This window comes from Malaclemys terrapin, chromosome 9 (genome assembly GCF_027887155.1).
Source record: "Malaclemys terrapin pileata isolate rMalTer1 chromosome 9, rMalTer1.hap1, whole genome shotgun sequence".
In the NCBI taxonomy this organism is placed as follows: domain Eukaryota; kingdom Metazoa; phylum Chordata; order Testudines; family Emydidae; genus Malaclemys; species Malaclemys terrapin.
The window spans coordinates 65,537,373-65,562,318 of record NC_071513.1 but is presented as its reverse complement, the minus strand read 5'-3'; the positions used below and the strand labels follow the sequence as shown (position 1 = coordinate 65,562,318).

The 24,946-nt window shown below is 40.6% G+C and overlaps 1 protein-coding gene across 3 annotated transcripts in view; it reads right to left on the bottom strand.

The window, feature by feature from the left end:
- The window catches only part of CLSTN2 (calsyntenin 2), a 683,850-nt gene that overhangs the window by 107,028 nt on the left and 551,876 nt on the right, over nucleotides 1-24,946 (bottom strand). For all 3 annotated transcript variants that reach the window (XM_054040100.1, XM_054040098.1, XM_054040099.1), the window contains exons 5-6: nucleotides 24,363-24,512; nucleotides 3,283-3,468 (exon numbers count right to left, since the gene is read on the bottom strand). In XM_054040100.1, the coding sequence (XP_053896075.1) occupies nucleotides 3,283-3,468; nucleotides 24,363-24,512 (336 nt within the window). The remainder of the gene's footprint in view (nucleotides 1-3,282; nucleotides 3,469-24,362; nucleotides 24,513-24,946) is intronic.

Below are 24,946 nucleotides of genomic sequence, written 5' to 3'. Positions count from 1 at the left end.
TTTACAAGGATATTTTGCATTCCATCTATTTTCTCTTCTGGATTTAAAGATTCTATTCCTTTATAGATGCACTGGGAAGAGCTCTCACCTAAGCAATAATACAATATTGTTAGTCACTGTGTCTGTCCATCTTCCCAAACACTTTCCTCTACTAGATACACTAACCATCATAAGACCTGCTGAAATGTTTATGATCATGCCTCTCTCTATCAATTTTAGCCTGCAGATATTCTTCCTAGGAAAAAAGTTAACCCAGAATTAAGATTGCAAATACTTATCAGTTACTCAAGGAGAAAAAATAGCCCTTTAGAAACATAGTTTACTCAAAAAGCAAACAGAAAGATTGGATTTTTTTTCAAGTGTCACCTGAACTAGAAAGCCTAGAAACTCACATCTAACTTTAACTCTACCCCTTGCACTTACCAACGTTCCACCTTGCATCCTTGCTGTACCTTGAGTAACATTCTGATAAAATTCTTATCAAAACCTAGGTTAAGTCTAAAGTCTGCCTTGCCGAAGTAGTTTCCTCAGAGTGTTGAGCTGAGAATCTGTGCTTCTGTATACATGTATCTGTGACACTGCATGTATGTATGATCCCTGTCATCCCACATTCCTGGCATATAACTTACCTAGTTTGGATCCTTCCCTTAAAAGATTCATATCCCCAGATATGGTTGCTACATATCTTTTCTAAATCTTACAGAGTAACCCTTCATCTGAAACCATATGTATTTTGGTGAAATTTGTCCTGAATGATTATGCAAATGAAGTCAATTTTTGTTGAAGAGACATAAAAACCTATGTTTTTGTGATGCCTGCATCGGGTCTTGAAAAGGGCAAGAACATTTTGCTGCAATGTGAAGACATGTTGATTTATATTAAAAAGCTAAAGGTGTACTCGATCCTCTATCAATGTGGTCTTCAACCTTTTTCATTTGCAAAACCCTAAAAAATTTCAAAGGGAGGTGCAGACCCCTTTGGAAATCTCAGGCATGGTGTCCACAGACTACAGGTTAAAAACTACTGTTCTATGTTAATGACAACCTTTCACAGACCCCTGAGACATAGTCTGCAGACCCTCAGGGGTCCATGGACCACAGGTGGAAAACCACTGATCTATCAACAAGAGTAAGGTTGCCCAGTTAGATCAACGTCTCAGTTTTAATATCACTGATTGATGAAGATGAGTGCTGCTTGTAGACAGATTTTCTCCTGCTTTTGTGGTATCTCTGTTAGTTGGATTATGATTCAGGAGTAAAATTATGGTTGTTTGTGTTACCTTACCTGTGCAATTTCCAGGGTAATATCTGTAGATTTTATGAGGACAATAATATTCTTTTACTTCTTGTTTACCCCACAAGTAACTGATAGATATTGTGACAAAGCTCTGTCCTTGTTTCCGTGGGTTCTGCGTTTCCTGACAGATTTCGCTAGCCTCAGAGGCTCACTGTGACCCTCCACTTAACCCTTCTCTCTCTAGAGACAAGGGTCACAGTCTACTGAGCCATTTTCATCATAAGCCAGCAAGGTAGGTGAGGAGAAGCTATCCTCCCTTGCACAGTCTCTGTTGTCTCCCAGACATGTACAATTCCCTGGGCTACTTCCCCACAGCAGCCCCCACTTCCTCAAGCTCCACTTCACCCTTATCTCAGGGCCTCCTTCCTTGTGCCTAATATGGTATGTACAGCTCAGTCTCTCCAACAACACAACTTCTCACAGCTCCTGACATGCACACCCACCTGACTAACTGGGAGGCTTTTTAACTAGTTGCAGCCAGCCCCTGATTGGCTTCAGGTATCCCAATCAACCTAGCATCCTCCCTGCCTTCTGGAAAGCTCTTAGTTGGCCCCAGGTATCTTAATTGACCTGGAGCAGCTGCCATTTACTTATCCTGGTACCAGGGATTTGTTTAACCTGGGGCTAATATATCTATCTCCCATTACTTTTCTATAGCCATCTGGCCTTGCCCAGTCAGAATATTTATAATCTTAACTCCAAGTAAAAAATTTTTGGCCTGGGAAATGCTTTAGATTTTTAAAAAAATGTTTGGTAAAGTTGCCTGAGACATTTTCAGGCCCAAAATTATTTTCTAAAAGGTTAGTTTATTGATCTGTACAGTATTGCAGTGGTGTTAGCAAAGCAAATTTAAGCCAATTAATAAAGCCCAACAGAAAAGTTATGAATTAAAATGGAAAAGTTGTATTGATTGTGGGCATCCTAGAATACATGTCGTAGAAGCTTAGACATGAGACTTAGGAAAGCTGCACTCTGGGGCTGTAGACTGCCTAACTGCACATTGACAGCAGTTCAGACACAAGCCTTAAGAATGACACACCCTGGAGTTGCAGATACCATAAGGTAAAGTGTACATAGCTCTAAAGTGTGGCTTAGTCTGTGGACATCCTGAAGTACAAATCTTACACAAGCCTTTAGCTGGAGTGCTGGCCACTCCAATGCTCAGAAACTATACCAGAGTCCACACGTAGAAATAAAAATTTCAGGTCAAAGGAGTATCAAAGTACTTTTTTTCTTAACTAACTAATAGCTAACTAAATAGTCCTCTTGCCTTCCAAGAATAGCAAGACACTTTTCCTGTTGGTGATACCTGCGCAGCAAAACAAATTTGGAGCATCTAGTTCAAGCCTATATTGAGCTACTGAATAAAGGGGCAAAACACATTTGGAAACTCTTCACTAAATCAGAATATCTTTTGTAGAAACTATCCATCTCTCAAATACCTTTTTTCCATAGTATCCCAAACTTTCCATTTTTTTAAAAACTCTGGCAAAGGACTGCATGACATTTCTTAAGTGGATTTGTTTGGTGCAATGAAATTAGAAAGGGTCATTGGAATAGGAACTACAGTTTCATGTGGGTGAAGTGCTAAGGTCTTCATAATAATCTGTTATTTGTTTATACAGCTCCTGGTATGATAAACACCACAATAGAAATAATAAATCATCCACATCATAAATGAAGGGAAGGGAGAAGGATGAGAAGAAGAAAAGAAGGAAAGAAGATAAAGAGGAGAAGAGAGGAAGGAGAGGAGAACTGAAAGTAAGAAAGTAATGAAGAAAGAGTGGAAGAGAAAAGCAAGAACTACCTCTGATGTTACATCATACCATCTTGTTCATTCCTATGGGTACCAGCCAGTTAGCTATAATGGACATTGTGCATATGTAAAACCACATATACAGTAGCGACTTGGTCTGTGTGTTTATGGAAAAAGTGCTTTATCTGGACAAAAGGAATTAATAAGTAAACTGAAAACCAAGCACATACCACATAATTTTTGCAGTGATTTCTCAGAGTATGTCTCTCGGTCACAGCCCTTTCCAATATAATTGGTTTGCAGTTCAATAGTGGTCTGGATTGAGGAAACAGGTCCATCACAGGTTTCCAGATGAATGCTGGGAAACAAAGGTATGCTGCCAGAGCCAGGCTTATACTCAATATGCTTGTTCCAGTCTGAAAAATAAAAATAAATACAGTACAAAGTAATTCAAAAAAAGAGGACTTTGGTGATGAACATTGGAAGAATTTCCTGGATTGCACTGGGTAAGAACAGAGAAAATAGAAAGGAGAAGCAGTTGGAGAGCAGTGCTGAAAACATGGTGATTAGACCAAACACTGAGCTCAGGTGCTATGGAGACAATTTTGTGTCTAAGATACTTGTTTTAGCAGAAAATAAATGCACCAGATTGTGCTGTGGAGATCCAGGAAGAGCTGTTTTATGGCAGGGTTGTCAGCTCAGGAGAAAGGAACTTCAGATTTGTTTGCTTAACACAGAGTTGTGTTTTAGTTGAGTTATACTGAACAACATGTCACAGGCACCTAACTGGAGACCCGAATGGACAACGAATGAATAGTGTGATGTGCACATTTAAAATAAGCCACATTTTCTAGTATTGACCAGGTAAGCTTGATGGGCTTCGAAGACTGAATTCTTATTGATTTGTAAAATGCCACTGCTTTGCCCCGCCAGTTCAATAAGTTCATTGCTGGGAAAGAAACCATACAGTTTGAACCCAGGCATCAATGAGTTAATTGCCCTATTTTTTTTTTAAATATGTTACTCTATTTGTAAAAGTATTTTGTGCACAGTGAAGTGAAGTAATAACATCACTGGCTAGCACCAGGCAAGCACTGTGTAAGTTTCCTGATAAGAATTGTTAATACATCTCAGTCTTGATCTGCAATGGCAGTGCTTAGATCATATTCCTTGGAATGAGATTGTCAATGTGGAATGAGATATGTCAATTGTCATATGATTATGAAGTTCTGTGATATGAGCAAATGTCCTCTAAGGACTAGGATATGACCACCGGCCTCATTTGACTCATGATTAAAAGTTTTTCAACTCTAGTCTGCAGATGAGAAAGGCCAGTGTACCCATCCAAGGCACCACCTCTCTCTCTCTCCAAATGTTGTCTTAGTTCTGTGAACTACTAATGACAGAAAGCTACAGATGAAGGTGCTCTGCGGGTTTACAGCCAGACCTGGCTAATCCATGCTTTGTTTATCCAGCTGTCTCACAACTGAGAAGATTTGAGCAGTTACCAATCTTACAGCACATGCTGTATGTGCCACTGACCTTTTCAACTGGAATGTTTAGTTTCTAAATCTGAATAAATATGGTGTTTTCAAACTGTTTTAGGGATTAGTGAGTTCTGATTTACTTATCCCACCAAAGCAATGCTGTATTAAAATTAAGAAAAATGAGTGTGTTTCAGCTATATTTCCAATTTATATTTAAGCCAAGTACACTTTTTTTAGGTACATAATTTATTACAAAACAACACAAAGGTGCCACATTAATATTGAGATTAAACAGTTAATTCTTTTAAAATCACGGGCCTGCTTAATCTCTGTCTGCCTAATCTGCACATCTGGGTATTTGGAAGATTTTTTAGACAGAGAAATCTTGTAATGTGCATAGCTCCAGCTTCTCTGAAGTATTTTTAGTCACAATAAAAGTGGGTCTTTGCTAGTAGAATAAATTCATTAAGGCCGAACATTCAATCAAACCTGATTAAAGGGAATGTACCATCCAAGGAAGTTCTCTTGATTGGGTGGTGGAGACAAAAGTCTCCAATTCAGTAATTAAATAGACTTCTACTTGCTTTATAGTGAATATTCACTCTGCTCATGCTGAGGTTTTACTCCACTGTAAATAGGTTGTACCAAGACAACTCTTTGGCACCAGATCTCACTGCAATTGTTTCCAGAAAGTGAGTAAAGAAGAACTGAGCCTAGAACTGCTCTCCACTACATACTATCCAGAGAGCTTCTTGCTACTGCTGATTTGGGATGCCCAATCTGAGACACCTTAAAAGAGACTGATTTTCAGAAAGTTCTGAGCATTCACCCTCTGAAAAGCTAACCCTTGTAGTGTGTCTCAAATTGGGCACCCAAAAATCACTGGCCACTTTTGAAAATTTGGCTTAGTCTATCTAATTTTCTGTCAAATACTTGTTTTCTTGCCAGAGAAAGAGATTAATCATGTAATGCTTTGTTATTAACTGCCTGAAGCTGTGACTGTGGGGAAATGAAGGTTTCACATGACGTTCCACACCTACTGTAACAAAAGCTTTTAGGATGTGTTGGTCACTATTCAAAATTATTAGAAGGCAATCATGACTTACTCACTATAGCTATTCTATAGGATGTTTAAAATAGCTACATGTGCCTGCAACTCCTCCCTCTAACAGATAACTAATTCCCTAGAATGCCTTAAGACATTGTCAATTGTATATCAGTATATCAACAGATTTGTATTCTCTCCTCTTTCCAAAATACTTGAGGTTTACACTCTCAGACTGCTTAGAAAAGAATGTAATTTACTTCCTAACATTTCACTTCAAAAATATGAACATTTGCTGTTATGTATGTGCCATGAGAACAGATGAATTATGGCTCCTTCTATTCTCACATTCTCTAGTTACTTACAGACTATTCCCACACCCACAAATCATCAAACAGTGTGAGTTTCAAACTATTTAAAACATTTCAGACTAGTTCTTCACTTCTCGGATTTTGGCCACTTTTTGGTTTCTTAGCTACCTTAGATTAATTGGCCCTCATGCAAAATATTCATCACTGGATATGTGAAATGTGACTGAACCATTAAGGCTGACACATCTGTCTGCAAATCCACAATCTTTAAACATGTGTGAGGTATTGCTTATAAAATAGCCATAAAAATGTCAATACTCTTATTGTAGAATAACGAAGGGCTTTTTTTCTTCTGTTTTGTTTTTTTTTTAATTGTCACTTTAATGTCCCTTGGGATTTAAAGAGATGCAGCTTCATTTATTCCTGTTACTTTTACAGTTGGCAAACTAGATCACTTATGGCTAGAACTATACAAACCCTCATAGTTTTAGCTATTCACATTTGTCCAAGCTCCACTGTAAAATCTCAACTAGAATTCAACCACTGCTTTTTCATGCTGTCTAGCATTTGCATCACAGTATGTTTTGCTGCTAGTATTTTCATCAACACGTGTAACATTGGGACCAGATCCTCAGTCCTGCCTAAGTCCCAACTGCACTGCCTCCGCTGACACAAAAGGGATTTAATGCCGACTTATTCAGGTCAGCATAGCATCTCCCTCAGTGTATGTGGCATTCTGGGACAGGAAAGGGGCAGTAATGGAGTGCAATGTAATCCTGAGCACCCAGTCTCTAAGGTGATGGCTATGTTAAAAATAGATCAGGTTGTTTACATACTCCTCATTCCTATGGTATTTTCATACCCCAGAGATGTTAAAATTGAAGTTAACACTCTTACCCTACCCCCTAGTAAGAGGCAACTTGAAAAGTACATAGAAGTTGTGAAAGTGTGAGAGAATGAGTGAAGTATCTGTGTGAAAAGGTGACTGGGAGAAAGCTAAGTCGAAGAGATGAGTATTGCATTTCATTCTGAATGGGGCAAGACGCATACTTGTTCTGATCTCTTGCAGAAGAAAGCTCCATTGACTAGGTCCGGGTCCCGTAAAAATCCCATCCCTTGTCCTCAATAGGCCTGGTTGGCAGGGTCACAGTTCCATGGAATAGTTACTGCAGGAGGTCATGGGGAAAGAGGGGATCACTTACATAACTTGAACCCAGGGAAGCTTTTGAATTGCAGGACAGACATTTTAAATTGGGACAGACAAAATGCAACTAATTTCTAAGGCTGAAAAAACAATTAGACAAATTAAGATATCTGAACCCATCTGAAATGGATGGGTTGGTATCCAATAAGCTAAATCCAAATCTCCTGGGTTCTCCTTTGGTAAACTCTGATCTGTGACAATATATTTTCAAGGTAACTCAGAGCACCACACACTCTGCAAACCCATGCCAGCCATGGAAAAGAGTCTGGATGAGAATAAGTCTGCCCAGTTCCAGAGAAGGAAGATGCTGTCTGCACCTCCTCATTCAGCTGGCCCTATTCTGCCATTTGTGTTATAAAGCACTGGCAGGTAGTTCTGGGCAGGCCTCACACCTAAACATCACCATGTCATATATTTGGGTGTGAGGTTCCATGGACTATGCAACTAAAATTTGAGCCTAGATCCAAACTCTTGAGTACCTCAAACTAACCCAGTGCAATCCTGTTCAGATCAAATTTCAATAACTAGCCAATCTTTAAAAATAAATAATAATGATCCCCATGCACAAGGATGGAATGATTTTTCCTTTTAAGTGATGGGTAATGTAAATGTTTTAAATAAAATACGGGGCGCTTACCTTGACCTTTATAGGGGTATTAGCTAGTTTTTCTTTCCCTTTGGTATATACTGTAATACAATACATTTCTAATTTCTATTTACTCTGTCTGCTAAAAAAGGCAAATTCTGCCTCCACCTTTGTGGCTAGAGAGGGAGCCCTGGTACATTAACCAGTACAATTCCCCCTGTGCTGGGGAAGATGCACAGAACTCAGCTCCCACTGAAATTGCTTCTGTGCCTATGTGGAAAAAGGCAGTGGGAGCTATGTGCAAGGGTGGGGTGGGGTAGAGCTACCTGGAGAATTTCTCCAATCTCCCCTGTGGAAGGGATATCCCTGCAGGCAAGCGGGGTCTATTGCAGCCTCAAGGGTTTGGAGCTGCATTTGGCAGAGTAGAAGGTGTTGACTGATTCTCTCTGTGGATAATCCCAGCACCCTTCTCAGCTACTGGCCCCTAACTGATTTGTTTGACAAGTATCATCTGTATTCAAATATTTTACTTTGTATGCACTGAAAACCAATATCATGTTAGAACAAATAAAAAAAGCCAGTACACCCAGACAGAGTTACAAATTGAACAACTGTGAACAGCTCAACATCCTCACTAAGTGCCCTCATGATTGATATACTGCACGATACTTAGATGAAAAGAAGCCCAAGGGCAGAGGTGAAAGTATGCCGGTCTGGTGCGGCCGGACTGGACTGGCTTCTCTAGCGGGAATTTAAAGGGCCCAGGGCTCACCGCAGCTGCCAGAGTCCCAGGCCCTTTAATTCGTCCCTGAGCCCCGGGGCTCCCAGCCGCCTCTGCAGCTGGTAGCTCTGGGGTCATTTAAAGACCCTGGGGCTCCCAGCCACAGCTGGAATCCCAGGGCCTTTAAATATTGAAAGGCACCACCTCTTCCGGTTGAGGCCATGCCCCCCTCAGGACTGCGGCATACGGGTAAGTCCTTTAAGTTACTTTCACCCCTGCCCAAGGGCTAAATAAATGACATCTCTGGATACCTACCATATGGAATCTGGGACGCACAGTGCAGTGACATTTGGGATGTTCAGTGCAGTACAGTCAGGCAAGGCATGGTTTTGTTACAACATCATTTATTTCAATGGAATGTGGAGACATACTACCATGTGACAAGCTGGTGCTGCTTTGCTTAACTTATACACTTAGGGAATGCTTAAAAGGTTAATGTTCAATGAAGATGCAACATTTCTGAGGTGGTCCTACTTTTGATACCTGTGCTGCCCTTAGCATTTGAATACTGTGCTCCATGGAATGCTATTTTAAAGGCATAACATATATTGTCAAAATTATAACATCCCAGTTTACACAAATAAGGTACAAGGTCCCTTCCTTTGTTTTTCAAACATTGAAGTGAATGCACCAAGCCATTCAAAGGATTAAGAGAGAAAATGGTGATTTTTTTTCTCTGCAGTAATTTGTTTTGTTACTGTTACACCTGCTCTGAATTCTCAATACCCGAAATAGTCTCTGAATGCTAGAAAGCCTCACTCATATCTTTATTAACATTCAAGGTCTTTCCTAGTTCTATTAGTGAATGATACTTTTCCATTAATATTCTGTCTTCAGGTTACACATGCATTTGTGTGATTATAATTCCTTTGTATATATGTTGTGCACGTACATACACACACACACACACACACACACACACACACACACACACACACACACGATCACTTCCCCTTCCACAGTTTTCCATTCATTGTATAATCAGTTGGTAATGTAATTCAGTTTTTCTTTATAGTCGAAAGTTAATTTTGAGAGAAATCTTGAACTGCCACATCATAATGATTGGAATAAATAAACTGAAATTTACTTAAAGAACTTGTACATGTATATCTTTATGACTCTGCTCCTGAAATCTGATCTGTATAGGTGGATCCCAGCAGAACCCCATCGATTTCAATGGCATTCTTCAGGATTTCCCCAGGCAGATCCAACTGCAGGATCAGGGCCTGAGTTGCCAGAGTTCAGACTAGTGCAAGCATAGGAGTAAATCATCAGATTTGACCATAGCAAATTTCACTTTTGGCATGGCCTCATTTCATAGAACATTTAAGAACTGGCATTCTGTTGCACTCAGACACCAGCAAGAAAGAGTGGTTAGTGGTGTCACTGTTCCCTTTTCCCCTTTCATGTTTTCTTTGTCTATTCCCCCATCCCCCTCCTCCCTGTAACAAATAATTTAGCTTGATTTTTGTTTAAAAAAGGGCTTCTCTCATCTGTATTTTATTTCTGCCAGGTAAGTCTTTGAATATCACTGGAGACTGGTTTGAAAAACAGCGATTGGTTATAGTTTAGGCCTTGTCTACACCTAAAACTTGTGTTGACCTAATTACATGGCTCAGGGGTGTGAAAAATTCACATCCTTCAGAGAGTTAGTTAAACCAACCTAAGCCCTGGTGTAGAACAGCTCTAGGTCACCAGAAAAATTCTTCAGTCAACCTCGCCATGGCCTCTCAAGGGGGTGGATTTATTACAGCAAAGAAAAAACCCTTCCGTCACTGTAGCAAGTATCTACGCTAAAGCAGCATACCTGCAGGTTTGCATCTGTGCCACCATAGTGTGAGTAGCATAGATATAGCCTTACAAACATATCCTTAGAAATGTATGATCACATCTTTTCCAAAATGCCAATCCAATTTCAGAGGGTCTTGAAGGACTTCACTTCCACGGAGTGTCAACAATTGGCTTAGTATTTTTGACTGCTAACGTTGGCTTTGTGATGTTAATGCTACCAGAATTATGGACATATGAGTCACATTTTTGAATCTGCAGAGACTTCTGAGAACCAGTTAATCCACCCAAGGATGGAGATTGTGGACACACATTTTGAGGAGGTAGAATCAGTGTAGAAAAGTTAAAAAGATGCCTTTTTAGACTGACTGTATTCCCCTTTTAATGACCAAGTGAGGCCAATGCCAATGCATTCTGCTGGCGTGAAAACCCTCACTAAGAGCACAAAAGCACTGGCAGAAGACATACTACATTGCAATCTAAACACGTTGACTCAGATGCTCTTATCTCACATCTGCATTGATCCCAACAGATTGTCAAAATGGGGTAAAGTCAGTTCTTTATAATCTGTGAAAGAAAGGACAGACTAGCACTGCACTGAAAACACCAGCTCAGCCTAAATAGTGTGCTAGTCACACATTCAGTGACCTGCCTCATTCAGCATTGGTTCTGCTACCCGGGGAAGTAAAAACACACTGCATAGGTCTTATCTTCTATTACATACCTTTTATAGTACACAAGTACCTACAGTTTGGATGTTGACCATAGACGGAACTAGATTAAGGGGGAGTGATAGCTCAGTGGTTTGAGCATTGGCCTACTAAACCCGAGATTGTGAGTTCAATCCTTGAAAGGGCCATTTAGGGATCTGTCTGGGGATGGGTCCTGCTTTGAGCAGGAGGCTGGACTAGATAACCTCCAGAGGTCCCTTTGAACATTGATATTCTATGAGAAACCTCAACATGTCCTGTAAAGGATGCTCAGTATTCTTATAGAAAGCATCATGGTGATAGCACACAATTCAGATAAAACCTAACATAAAGAGCAGCCACACAGCATACATGCACCTGGCCACTGCCTGAAAACCTGCATCCAACTGTTCCGTCACAAATATGTTAGCCCTGAGCAGCAGGGTGCTTCAGATACACACAAGTTAAGAATGTTCACAGCAGCTACTCACAACTCCCACAGTCAAGATGCCAAACAGCCAAGACATTCTACCAGGTTAGACGCTGTAATTATTCCAATAGATCACACTAACTTGTTTGTCTATCACCTGAAATGGTATTTTCAAAGTGGTTTTGTACATTAGTCACATCATACACATCAGGTAGTCATTCTGTACCCCTTTCTTTTGTCTGTACAAGCTGCTGTACTGCCTTGTTTATTTCCACAGAAATATTGTAGAGTCCCTCTAGAGTGGTGCATATATAGACATAGGTTTGTGTATGGCCATTTCCATTTTTGTGAGTTTGCTTTCTCCAGCAGTGGGTGTATTTGTCCTTTCCCCACCTCAAAAGCACATGCAGTGAGAATGAAAGGTTATTCTAATGGCACAACTCTGTATGATGGCCCACGCCCATTCTCCCTGGGCCAGCATTCTCTGCATGGGGTTGCAAACAAATGTAGATAGAGGACAGCTCAGAGAGAGTTATTTCCAAAGCATTTTCAGCTCCATTTTGGAAACAGATATATGAAAACATGAGCCATTCCACCTGATCATTTCATCTGTTCCTCTTTTGAAGGGGAGAACTTTTCTCTTTTGCCACTTTCAAATGCCACGCGTGCATTGAAGTGACCTTTCCAGGGAACTCTGGATAGAACTTCTTACAGGATCCATCAACAGCATCACTGTGCCCTGGCCAGAGTTTCATTTCTTGAGATCATGCTTTAAACAGATATAAGCCCTTGATGGTGGATGAAAGAACCTTCTTCTTCCTAAGGACCTGAGTGTGCTGCCTGCCAGGGATTCCGAGCAACTTCAACTTCCAGCATTTGATGGACAGCAGGTATTATGCCAAAATGAAGCAAAATTAAAGTTGCAGCTGGGCCTCCACAGGAACCCTGCCACCAGTGGTTGCCCCCAGCAGGAAAGGGCCCACGACGCAATGGAGCTGGGGATGAGGGGTTTGGGAGGGGCTCAGGGCTGAGGCAGAGGATTGGGGAGCAGGGGTAAAGGCTGCAGTGTGGGGCCAGGAATGAGGGGTTCAGGGTGTGGGAGGGGGCTCTGGGCTGGGGCAGGGGGTTGGGGTGTGGGGTGCAGGAGGGGGCTCCAGGTTTGGGGGGAGCTCAGGGCTCGGGATTGGGGTGTGGGGTTGGGGCATGGGCTTATCTCGGGCGGTTCCTGGTCAGCTGCGCAGTGGGGCTGCTAAGGCAGGCTTCCTGCCCGTCCTGGCACTGCAGACCGCACTGCGCCCCGGAAGTGGCCAGCAGCAGGTCTGGCTCCTAGGCGGAGGCGTGCAAGCGGCTCTGCGTGGGACTCGCCCGCAGGCACCGCCCCCCAGCTCTCATTGGTGGGAACTGGCCAATGGGAGTCCGGAACCGGTGCTCGGGCCGGGAGCAGTGCGCACAGCTCCATTACTCCCCCACCAAGGAGTCAGAACTGCTGCTGGCTGCTTCTGGGGCACAGCACGGTGTCTGAAGAGGTAGGGAATAGTAGCCTGCCTCAGCCGGGCAGCACCAAAAAAGTGCCATCATGGCAACAAAGTAAAAGAAGCAGTTAGAGGCAAAAAGGTATCCTTTAAAAAGTCTAAGATAAAACATGTTAAGGAAAATACAAAGGAGCATAAACTCTGGCAAGTTAAGTGTAAAAATATAATTAGGAAGGCAAAAAAAGAATATGAAGAACAGCTAGTCAAAGACGCAAAAAGTAACAGCAAAATTTTTGTTTAAGTACATCAGAAGCAGGAAGTCTGCTAAACAACTAGTGGGGTCACTGGATGATCAAGATGCTAAAGGAGCACTCAAGGAAGATAGGACCATTGCCGAGAAACTAAATGAATTCAAATCTGAGGAACTGTCCCAGATTGAGGTGTCTTGAAAGAAATTGATAAATTAAACAGTAATCAGTCACCAGGACCAGATAGTATTCACCCAAGAGTTCTGAAGGAACTCAAATGTGAAATTGCAGAACTAATAACTGTGGTATGTAACCTATCATTTAAATCAACTTCTGTACCAGATAACTGGAGGATAGCTAAAGTGATGCCAATTTTTGAAAAAGGCTCCAGAGGTGATCCTGCCAATTACAGGCTGGTAAGCCTAACTTAAGTATTAGGCAAATTGGTTGAAACAATAGTAAAGAACAGAATGATCAGACACATAGATGAACACAATTTTATGGGGGAAGAGCCAACATAGCTTTTGTAAAGGGAAATCATGCCTCACCAATCTACAAGAATTCTTTTGGGGGGTTAACAAACATGTGAACAAGGATGATCCAGTGCATATAGTGTACTTAGATTTTCAGAAAGCTTTTGACAAGGTCCCTCACCAAAGGCTCTTAAGCAAAGTAAGCTGTTATGGGATTAGAGGGAAGGTTCTCTCAGGGTTGAAAAATAGGAAGGCAAGGAAATGAATAAATGGCCAGTTTTCAGAATGGAGAGAGGTAAATAGTGGTGTCCCCCAGGGGACCAGAACTGTTCAACGTATTCATAAATTATCTGGAAAAAAGGGTAAAGACTGAGGTGGCAAAATTTGCAGATGATACAAAACTACTCAAGATCGCTAAGTCCAAAGCAGACTATGAAGGGATCTCACAAAACTGGGTGACTGGGCAATAAAATGGCAGATGAAATTCAATGTTGATAAATGCAAAGTAATGCACACGGGAAAACATAATCCAAACTATACATATAAAATTATGTTAGCTGTTACCATTCAAGAAAAAGATCTTGAATCATTGTGGATAGTTCTCTGAAAACATCTTCTCAATGTGCAGTGGCAGTCAAAAAAGCTTGGGAATCATTAAGAAAGGGATAGATAATTAGACAGAAAATATCATATTCCCTCTATATAAATCTATGGTACGCCCACATTTTGAATACTGAGTGCAGATGTGGTTGCCCCATCTCAAAAAAAAAAGATATATTTGAATTGGAAAAGGTATAGAAAAGGGCTACAAAAATTATTAGGGGTGTGGAACAGCTTCTATATAAGGACAGATTAATAAAACTGGGACTTTTCAGCTTGGAAAAAAGATGATTATAGGGGAATATGATCAAGGTCTATAAAATCATGATGTGACATTGCACTCCATAATGTTTTATGGAAATATGCGTATGAGTGCGAATATGATGTAACTGGAATATGCTTTAGGCAAAAGGTATCTTGAAGGTATCATTACAAAGCTTATAATCTACTGAGTGTGTTCATCCTATTTGTTTCAGAGGGGTAGCTGTGTTAGTCCGTATCAGCAAAAACAACCAGGAGTCCTTGTGGCACCTTAGAGGCTAACAAATGTATTTGGGAACAAGCTTTCATGGGCTAGAACCCATTTCATCAGATGCATGGAGTGGAAAATACAGTAGCAGGTATATATACAAAGTACATGAAAAGATGGGAGTTGCCTTACCAAGTGGGGGGGTCAGTCTAAAGAGACAATTCAATTAAAAGAGACAATTCAATTAACAGTAGGATACCAAGGGTGCAAAAATCACTTTTGTAGTGGAATGAGGGTGGCCCATTTCAAACAGTTGACAAGAAGTTGTGAGTAACGGTAGGGGGAAATTAATATGGGGAAATTAGTTTTTGTAATGACCCATCGACTCCCAGTCTTTATTCAGGCCTAATTTGATGGTGTCCAGCATGAAAATTAATTTCAGTTCTGCTGTTTCATGTTGGAGTCTGTTTTTGAAGTTTTTTGGTTGAAGAATTTAAGTCTGTTATTGAGTGACCAGGGAGACTGAAGTGTTCTCCTACTGGTTTTTGAATGTTATAATTCCTGATGTCAGATTTGTGTCCATTTATGCTTTTGCATAGAGACTGTCCGGTTTGGACAATGTACATGGCAGAGGAGCATTGCTGGCACATGATGGCATATATCACATTGGTAGATGTACAGGTGAACGAGCCCCTGATGGTGTGGCTGATGTGGTTAGGTCCTATTATAGTGTCCCTTGAATAGATACGCGGACAGAGTTGGCACTGGGGTTTATTGCAGGGTTTGGTTCCTGGGCTAGTGTTTTTTGTTGTGTGGTGTGTAGTTGCTGGTGAGTATTTGCTTCAAGTTGGGGGGGCTGTCTGTAAACGAGGACTGGCCTGTCTCCCAAAGTCTGTGAGAGTGAGGGATCATCCTTCAGTATAGGTTGTAGATCCTTGATGATGCATCAGAGAGGTTTTAGTTGGGGGCTGTAGGTGACGGCTAGTGGCGTTCTGTTACTTTCTTTGTTGGGCCTGTCTTGTAGTAGGTGACTTCTGTGTACCCTTCTGGCCCTGTCAAACTGTTTCTTCATTTCACCAGGTGGGTACTGTCGTTTTAAGAATGCTTAATAGAGATCCTGTAGGTGTTTGTCTCTGTCTGAGGGATTGGAGCAAATGCGGTTGTATCTTAGAGCTTGGCTGTAGACAATGGATTGTGTGATGTGGTCTGGATGAAAGCTGGAGGCATGTAGGTAAATATAGCAGTCAGTAGGTTTCCGATATAGGGTGGTGTTTATGTGACCATCGCTTATTAGCACTGTAGTGTCTAGGAAGTGGGTCGCTTGTTTGGAATGGTCCAGGCTGAGGTTGATGGTGGGGTGGAAATTGTTGAAATCCGTGTGGAATTCCTCAAGGTCCTCCTTCCCATGGGTCCAGATGATGAAGATGTCATCAATATAGTGCAAGTAGAGTAGGGGCATTAGGGGACGAGAGCTGAGGAAGCGTTCTAAGTCAGCCATAAAAATGTTGGCATACTGTGGGGCCATGCGGGTACCTATAGCAGTTCCGCTGACTTGAAGGTATAAATTGTCACCAAATCTGAAATAGTTGTGCGTGAGGACAAAGTCACAAAGTTCAGCCACCAGGTTTGCCGTGACATTACAAGGGATACTATTCCTGATGGCTTGTAGTCCACCTTTGTGTGGAATGTTGGTGTAGAGAGCTTCTACATCCATAGTGGCTAGTATGGTGTTTTCTGGAAGATCACCAAAGGATTTCTATTTACTAAAGGATGGGGCCCAGACTAGGAAGGAGTCTAGTCTGTGAAAGAAGCTTATTGGAACATTTCTGAGGGTGAGATTTTACCTGTAATCAGTTTCTTAATGTATTAGGCTTAGACGTGCGTGTTTTTGCTTTATTTTTCTTGTGGACTTACTTTGTTCTGTTGGTTATTACTTGAAACTACTGAAATCCTAGTTTTTTTATTCTTATTAAAATCACTTTTGTTTATTATTGAACCCAGAGTAAGTGATTAATATCTGCGGGAACAAACAGCTGTGCATATCTTTCTATCAATGATAAAGAGGGCAGACAATTTATGAGTTTACCCTGTGTGAGGAAGTGGGGGATTTTCTTGTTTTTTCTTGTTTTCGGTGGGGTTTCAATGGTTTGCATGCTGAGGGGGTGGGACTCAGTTTCCCTGGGTGTTACTGGTTTAACGAGGTGAGGGGAGAGGGAGTTTGTTGTTACGGAGGACCAGAGAGGGAACATGGGACCCCAGCCAATGGCCTGGAGGATGGATACCCCAGCGACCGGTGACCTGAGACCCGGACCTGGAGAACCAGCTCAGGAGTTTCAGCCGGTTCTGGCCAGTGGGAGAACAATGGCCTGCAGAGTGAGGAGCCAGTGAGCTACCCAGCCGGTTCCAACCAGAGGACAGAAGCGAGGCGAGGAGGCCCCAGTTTACAACCCTGTTTACCTGGAGAGAAGACAATGGACAGAGGCGGGGCTTGGGGCCGGGGAGCTCAGATGCCCAGCTGGGAAGCGGGGGGCTCTGGGCTGGAGAGGGGGAGCAGGCAGAGCCCACCTGGATGCAGAGAGACTGGGATGTGCTGGGCTGAGGGAGGCCAGGCCTGAGGCCCTGAGAGTTTCCTGTGCTGTGTTCAACTCTCAATAAATCCTCCTGTTTTATGCTGATTGAGAGTCACTCCGGTCTAGAGAACAGGGTTGCATCAACCCCTTCGGGGGTGGAGGCTCCAGAGGTCCACAGCGAGTGGACTCCCTGAGGGGGCTCACGGCAGAGACATACGTGCTAAGGCTCAGAGAGGTGCGGCTCCAGGAGGTGGAGGGGCCTGACCCCAAGAGAGAGTGAACCCCCGAGAAGGGCTGTCGCACTGAAACGGGCACCCCCCACGGACTGCACGGGGCCAAAAGTGGGCATGATCTGTGAGTCTGTGACACCCTGTATAAGCTTTATACAAATAAAATGGATTTATTTGGGGTTTGGATCCCATTGGGAGCTGGGTGTCTGGATGCTGGAGATAGGAAACCTGTGGAGCAGTTTTTAGTTAAAATCTGCAGCTTTGGGGGCGCGGACCAGACCTGGGTCTGTGTTGCAGCAGGCTAGCATGTCTGGCTCAACAAGGCAGGGTTCTGGAGTCCCAAGCTGGCAGGGAAAACGGGCTCAGAGGTAACTTAAGAACGTCAGGTGACAGTCCCAAAGGGGTCTCTGTGACAGAACCCGTCACACATGACAGGTGTGGAGAAAGTAAATTATGAAGTGTTATTTACTCCTCCCAGTAACACAAGAATTAGGGGTCACCAAATGAAGTTAATAAGCAGCAGGTTTAAAACAAACAAAAGGAAATATTTCTTGACACAACACATAGTCAAGCTGTGGAACTCTTTGCCAGGGGATATTGTGAAGACCAAGACTATAACAGGATTCAAAAAAGAACTAGATAAGTTCATGGAGGATAGGGCCTTCAATGGCTATTAGCCAGGATGGACATGGATGTGAAATTATGCTCTGAAGTGTCCCTAGACTCTGTTTGCCAGAACAGGGAATGGGCAACATGGGATGGCTCATTTGATGATTACCTGTTCTGTTCATTCCCTCTGAAGCACCTGGCATTGGCAACTGTAGGAAGACAGGATACTGGGCTAGATGGACCTTTGGTCTGACCCACTATGGCCACTCTTAGGTTATTACTTGCAACCTTTATTCATTTTTACCTATGTATTTTGGGAAGAGAGAGACTATTCAGATGAGTTCCCTGAATTCTGAGCAGACAGGTTTGTTTACAGCAGCTTAGTAGCCCTGTAGTCTTAGTGTTTGTTATCCCTTTGAAATCATTCTGTTCTTATGAAGTAAAATAAAAACCTGATTTGGGGTTTAACTGATCAATAACTGATCAGATCTTTGTCAGCCTGAAGGTGAGATTTAGGAGGTCTTTGTACCTGTGTTTTTCTTTCTTTCTTTTTTGGTAGGCACTCTACTCAAGAATACTAAATTCTCCTTTCCCTTTTTTTTCCAGCATGGAACATAATTCACCACAGGCCTCAACATGCCAGTAATGATTTTTTTCTCCCCCCCATCCCACTGTTGCCTATGTTGCATCTTTTCTCATTATACTACTGGGTCTGAAAAGCAGAAATTAGTTATTTTTATCAGTTTTTGAAAATAACACCTTTCATGTCTTCATTACAATAAGCATTATTAATAATAAAATACATGCTCCTAGTTTTTTTTTAAATGTGACCTTTGAAATGTACTACTTATCAGATGCATAAATATGTTAAAATACCATATACAATCAATCAAGTTTCTAACCGTTATCTATAAAAAAAAATTATTAGTAAAATTTTAAATGGTAGTCAATTTCAAAGAGAAAGCAATTTACAGCAGAAAATGAAAGAGCAATTCAAAACACTGATAGAAAAACACAAAGAAGGGAACAGAGATGCACTCTGATTTTTAGATTTTTGCACATTCATTTAAAAAGGTGGTCATGGTGTCTTAGTGTCACAAAGACTAGGAGCCTGATCAAAAAGTTGATGGAGTTTTGCTTGAATAAGGACTGAAGGTCTAGCTCCTCAGTTCCTTTTTTAAAGGTAGGAATTCTAACCTTAACACAAGTCCTTTCAGTGATTTATTCCAATGTGAAGCCTGAGTCAGGCACAATCTCTTCAGAATCAAAGGGAGGATAGTAATTTGTAATGACATTCCATAATTTCTAAGAAATCTGTAATGATGTTTAATAATCCTTTGCTATATGTAAAAAGGACATGGGTAATTGACAAAGCAATCTCATTCAACTGAGTGGAGAATCAACTATCTGAAGCAAATACATCTGAGAACCAACTATCTGAAGTAAATATACAAAATTCTAGATAAGCTTGTATCATTTTACATTAAAAATCCATGGTACCATAGGTAAGTGAATTATCAGTCTATATAAAATATCGAAGAAACTCAACTTGATTAGAAAAATGTGTACTCTGTCTGAAACTCAGCTAGTGCCGTCTTTAAATAATGACTTAAGTTTCCTTGATCTCCTGACGAGAAAGGATTTTGAAAATACACATTGTTTTAGAAACAAAAGTCCTGTGGGGCTGACAATGGGTTTAAAAGTTTACATTTCAGTTATAGCTAGTTAGTCAAGGGCACGACAAACAGAAGAGAAGGTCTTCAAGTGATAAAAAAGTTGTCTTTCTAATCTGACCTGGAGGAATGAGTTTCATGGCAGATATTTTCCCTAGATGGGAAAAAATCTTTGCTTTCATGAGTTGTAAGATGCTTTCTGATCTGCAGAGTCGGTCAGAAAATAAGGGGAAAAAAGTTTCCCAATTTCTCTTCTATTTTTGTCAATTTAATTTTAGCATAAATGTTCTGAACGCATCTAATTATCTGTAATAATCTCCATTCTTAAAATAACCTTTACTATGGTATCTGACTAGTTAAGACTGGAACCTAGCATAGCTCCACTGAAGTCACCATCTGTATCAATTTTCACTGATCTATTACTATATCTCTTACCTTTATGGATAAAACTGAACAGGACTTTCACCTTAATAAGGAGTGCAGGATTGGGTTTTACTGTTTCTCTGTTGAATAATAAAACTTTGTTCTTCTATATTGTAGAACAAGTGTTCATATCGGAACTGTTGAGAGTCTATGTCTAAATACATTGTACGCCTTACTGGAAATAAAACTACCTAAATTAAAGAATGAGTCTAATTCTCCTTTCAATGATATACATCAATATTTATATGGCTGAAGAACCAATGGAGTTAGAAGAATCAGATCAGACATGTGTCTTTCTCAGATGCTGAGCTGACAAAAAAAGTGCACAATGCCATGCTGTGTCCTTAGGGAATCACAGCCTGCAACAAGAATGCCAAAGACAGAACAATCTGAAGTTTCCGGGGAACATAGCTGAACAGAAAAGGCTATTGTAAGCAGAAGAAAAGTAGATGAGATGGTTATTTGTTACATAGCTACAAGAAACTAGAGTTATGTTACTGTCTTTGTTCCTTTTTTTCTGCTTAAAATCTCCCTTATATCACTAACATAAATTTCCATAGTAGTAATAACTTTGACTTATTATGCAAGCACCCTCATTGCCTGGTAGGTAATCATGACATCTACACTGTTTGAAATAAATGCCAATGAAAACATAAGCAACATGAGGAAAGCGGCAGCATATTTCAAAGTTACTCGGCCAAATTCATACCTAGGCGACTCCAATAACACCAAAGGAGCTAACTAGGAATTAATTTGGTCTATTCATTTCTATTTTCGGTTTGCTGAGGGTACCACCATAATGGGTAAGAACTGTTTGATGTCAGTTAAGTTCAGGTTTAGATGTCTAAGGAGTCTTCCCCGTAAAATATCAGGTTAACCTCTTCTGGACAGCTCCTACGTTGTGTGTGACCATTCACCAGTGTCTATTATTAGAGGCAGGGGAAGCAGTCATTAAATTTGATGGAGCCCTTTAACAATACTAACATTATTTTCTACCTAAGGGGAAATTGTTTTAAGAGTGAGACCTAGGTCTGTTGAATAGTATTTGCTCTGCTACACATATTAGTCATGTGGAGTTAGCCTCTAGGAGCAGGAATCAATTTGTACTTGAATTACACTCTGTATATGCCAATTCTTTGCTGCCTTACCCCAGAGCAATTTGGGTTGTTTGAAGGACGGCTGTGACCTCACTGAAATTTTTAACATTGGGTTCACGTTAGGACAGCTATTGTTTCAGTTACTGCCAATCACAGAAAGAGCTGCACAATAGTTCAGAACACTGGCCAATAGCAACTTTTAGGAAACAACCAAGAATGGAGTAAATTCAAATTCAGTAGATTTAAAAACAAAAAATCACAGTTTATTAAGGTTAACACCGCAGAATTTTGCAAAACACATGTTGTAATTTATTTCTTCAACTTCTGTGTTATAATTAAGAGCTCTGAAGAATGCTGTGTTCTTTGGCAAAAATATTTTAATATTTTTAGGTAGGCAAGATTACTCAAATTTATTATTGTTTTCAAAGAACTGAAACTTACATTATTTTAAGAGGAGGGAGTAATTGTCATCCCACCTACCTGCATTTTATATTGCTAAATACCAGGGTTTAGGCTTCCAGTATTGTTGCAGAACTGGAAATAGTCACTAAGTTTTGCCTTATTGATTATTTTACATTGATTATTTCTAGTAACAGGCAAACAGCTTTATAGACAATCAGCTTAAGTTTGGCTGGGATGGTGAAAACAACACAATTGAAATATGTGGCCGTCCTTTCTAAAAATAAGCAGGCATAAAGTATTTCTTGTTTTAATAGAAGTACAGGACTTGGTATAAATATCATATATAATTTCATCACCAAATTATTGCTTATTATTTGGTGCGTGCCAAAGATACACTATACTCATGTAATTCAAGATCCCAAGGATCTTATAATATACAATGCAATCACATACCATTTCAAGTGATCTGAAGAAACGTAGATACAATGAAAGAGATTCTGTTATCCATTTCTCTGATGTAAAAACCAGAGTAACTCCATCAAATGAACTCATTTGGAAGAACCTTGGTATAACAGAGAGCAGAATCTAGCAAAGCTTACTAATACAGTTTTTCTCCATTGCCTATGCCAAAGACTCATAATAGAATCTTGAACAACCTCAGATCATAACAACAAAGAACACAATTATGCAGCATAGCCTACAAAAGCAAAATTCAGAGTTGAAATAAATATTACATACAGGGCTAACAAATGCTATCAGGCCAGGCCACATCATTTCCAACTGCTCATAGATGTCTTAGATGAGCTATTCTCTTCTTATACCACATATTGTACAAATTTTTTAAAAGCTGATTTTTGTCTACATACTTTAAATAGGTTCCGCCTCAGATTAATGCAGTTCCCACCCTCCTCCCCATTTTATTTTCCATTCCAAACATATGGGCCTCTCAATTCTCTCAATGTCACACATTAAAGTAACAAGCCAGGGCCTGAGCCCTATTATCAAGGGTTAAACAAAGCATCAGTCACATGTAACTTTGATTTCTAGGAGGAGAATAAATTCTGCATTTAGGAAGAATCAGAACTCATGTCCAGCCTTTTGCTAAGATCATAAATAAATTATATCCATTTTATGTAATATTAAAGGAGGGGAATGTAGGCAAGAAGGGTTGTTTGCATCTTTTATCATCTATCAGTTTTTTTAATTACCTGAAATATGTTGCAATGAGCAACTGCATTGTAATTGATGTCTGAACTGTCAAATAAAATTGCTGTAAGTATGATGTTATTGGGCAATATAATTGTGCTATTAGCATGATTTCTTCACAAAGATTACTCAGTCAATAGAATACCTTTATGGAAATAATGAAATAGTTAACAACCAGGGATTGCATCATTTTAATACTAGTTTCTGAGCTTACATTTTGGTGCATTTAATCCTCCAGCAAATGATCTCACAAAATAGAGTATTTGCACAAGTAAAATCTCTCTAAAGAATGCTCTTTGATATTATAAAAAGAATAATAAGTTTTTTAGGCCAACAAACATAGCTAAGAATATGTAGAACTGTTTCAAATTTGTTTATTTCATTCACTTATTTTTATAAAATGTGTCCCTCAAATATTCCGGACACATGCACAATGAAAACTATGTGTGGCCCCCTAACAAGTAAAGTGTGGTTTTCTCCTCTGAATAGTGAGTATAAAAATGGAATCCTGGTGCTCCACATTTATTGCATCTCAGTGACTTCCAGACTCACTGTACTCAGTTTACAAGTAGTTTCTTCTGTCAGCCAGCCTCACAATCTAGGTGATGACAACGAAGGCAACTTTTTTCCTCCATAAGCATCCACACTAACAATTAAGATTTTGAATGCCAAATGTAGTCCTGAGTTACACTTGGTTAATCTAGCTATTTTAGGCTCCCATTGTCAGAGTATCTGAGCACCTCACAATCTGACATATTTAACCTTATAACTCCTCTGTGGGTTAGGTGTTATCCCCAATTTACAGACAAGGAACTGTGGCAGATTGTTGCCCGCAGATTGTGCCCTCTTTGATACTGTGCAAATACACTAATGACACTAACAGACTGGCCATGTAGGTGGAACTTGGCAAACAATTCTGTTGATGATACATGAAAAGGAATCCTGCTTGCTCTATCCCAGTGGTTCTCAAACTGTGGGTCAGGACCCCAAAGTGGGTTGCAACCCCATCTTAATGGGGTCACCAGAGCCAGTATTAGACTTGCTGGGGCCCGGGGCTGAAGCCGAAGCCCAAGGGCTCCGCCCCTGCCCTGCCCCCCGCCTGGGGTCATGAAGTAATTTTTGTTGTCAGAAGGGGGTCACGGTGCAATGAAGTTCGAGAAGCGCTGCTTTATCCTAGTTCTATTGGCTCTGAACAGTTTACTAAAAAAAGATTAAAAAAATATTTTTGAACACCTTAGAATGTTTGACTAAGTTTTGGAAAGGTTTTTAAGTGATGCTTTTATTCTGAGTTGATTTGATCAATCCTTCATTCCAACTCATGAAGAATCACTTATTCCTAAGGAACATGGCTTGATATAAACCAGCGGGGAGTGATTATCCAGATTTTAAATTGATGCTGGATTAAATACAATTAAAAATAAGAATCATTTTACACATAACTGCAAAGAATACCAGACATTATATATTGTGAAAGAATGGGAAAAAAAACCCAAACAATATCAAATATTAAACCCTACCTTGCCAGCCTGGTTTGCACACTGGTTTGACATCAACTCGTACTAAGACATCTTCTGTTGCACGTTTCTGCCCACAGTCAAAAGCAGTTACCATTATCTCATACTCGTGCTGTTTATCGTAGTTCAGCTTCTCCGTGTTTCTAATATTACCTGCAGATTTAATATAAGACAGCATCCAGCAAATATTTATTGCTCAAGCTTATTTCTTTGACAATTATGTATTGCATCCATGTACCAGCCCACAGTAGTGAGGGCCAGATAAAGCAAGCCCTCAGTGGGCAGAATTCCTGTTCAGGAGTTCTACATGCAGAAGATTGTGGGACAGAGCCCAAATGAAAAGAACCCATCAGTGTCATATAAGATTTCATTTTAGGACAATGTAATTGCACAGACTTGATTGCATGTAAATGTATCTTTTTAAGTAAGATTGAACATGTAATTACAGGCAACACTATCCTCATCTGCATACACTCCTCACATAGAGCATTCACATCATCACTCCTTTCCCTTAGACCCTGCAGATGGATAACCATTGGTCCATGTTTGGGAAAGGAGCAGGAGGAGGATAGACTATGGGTTAGGGC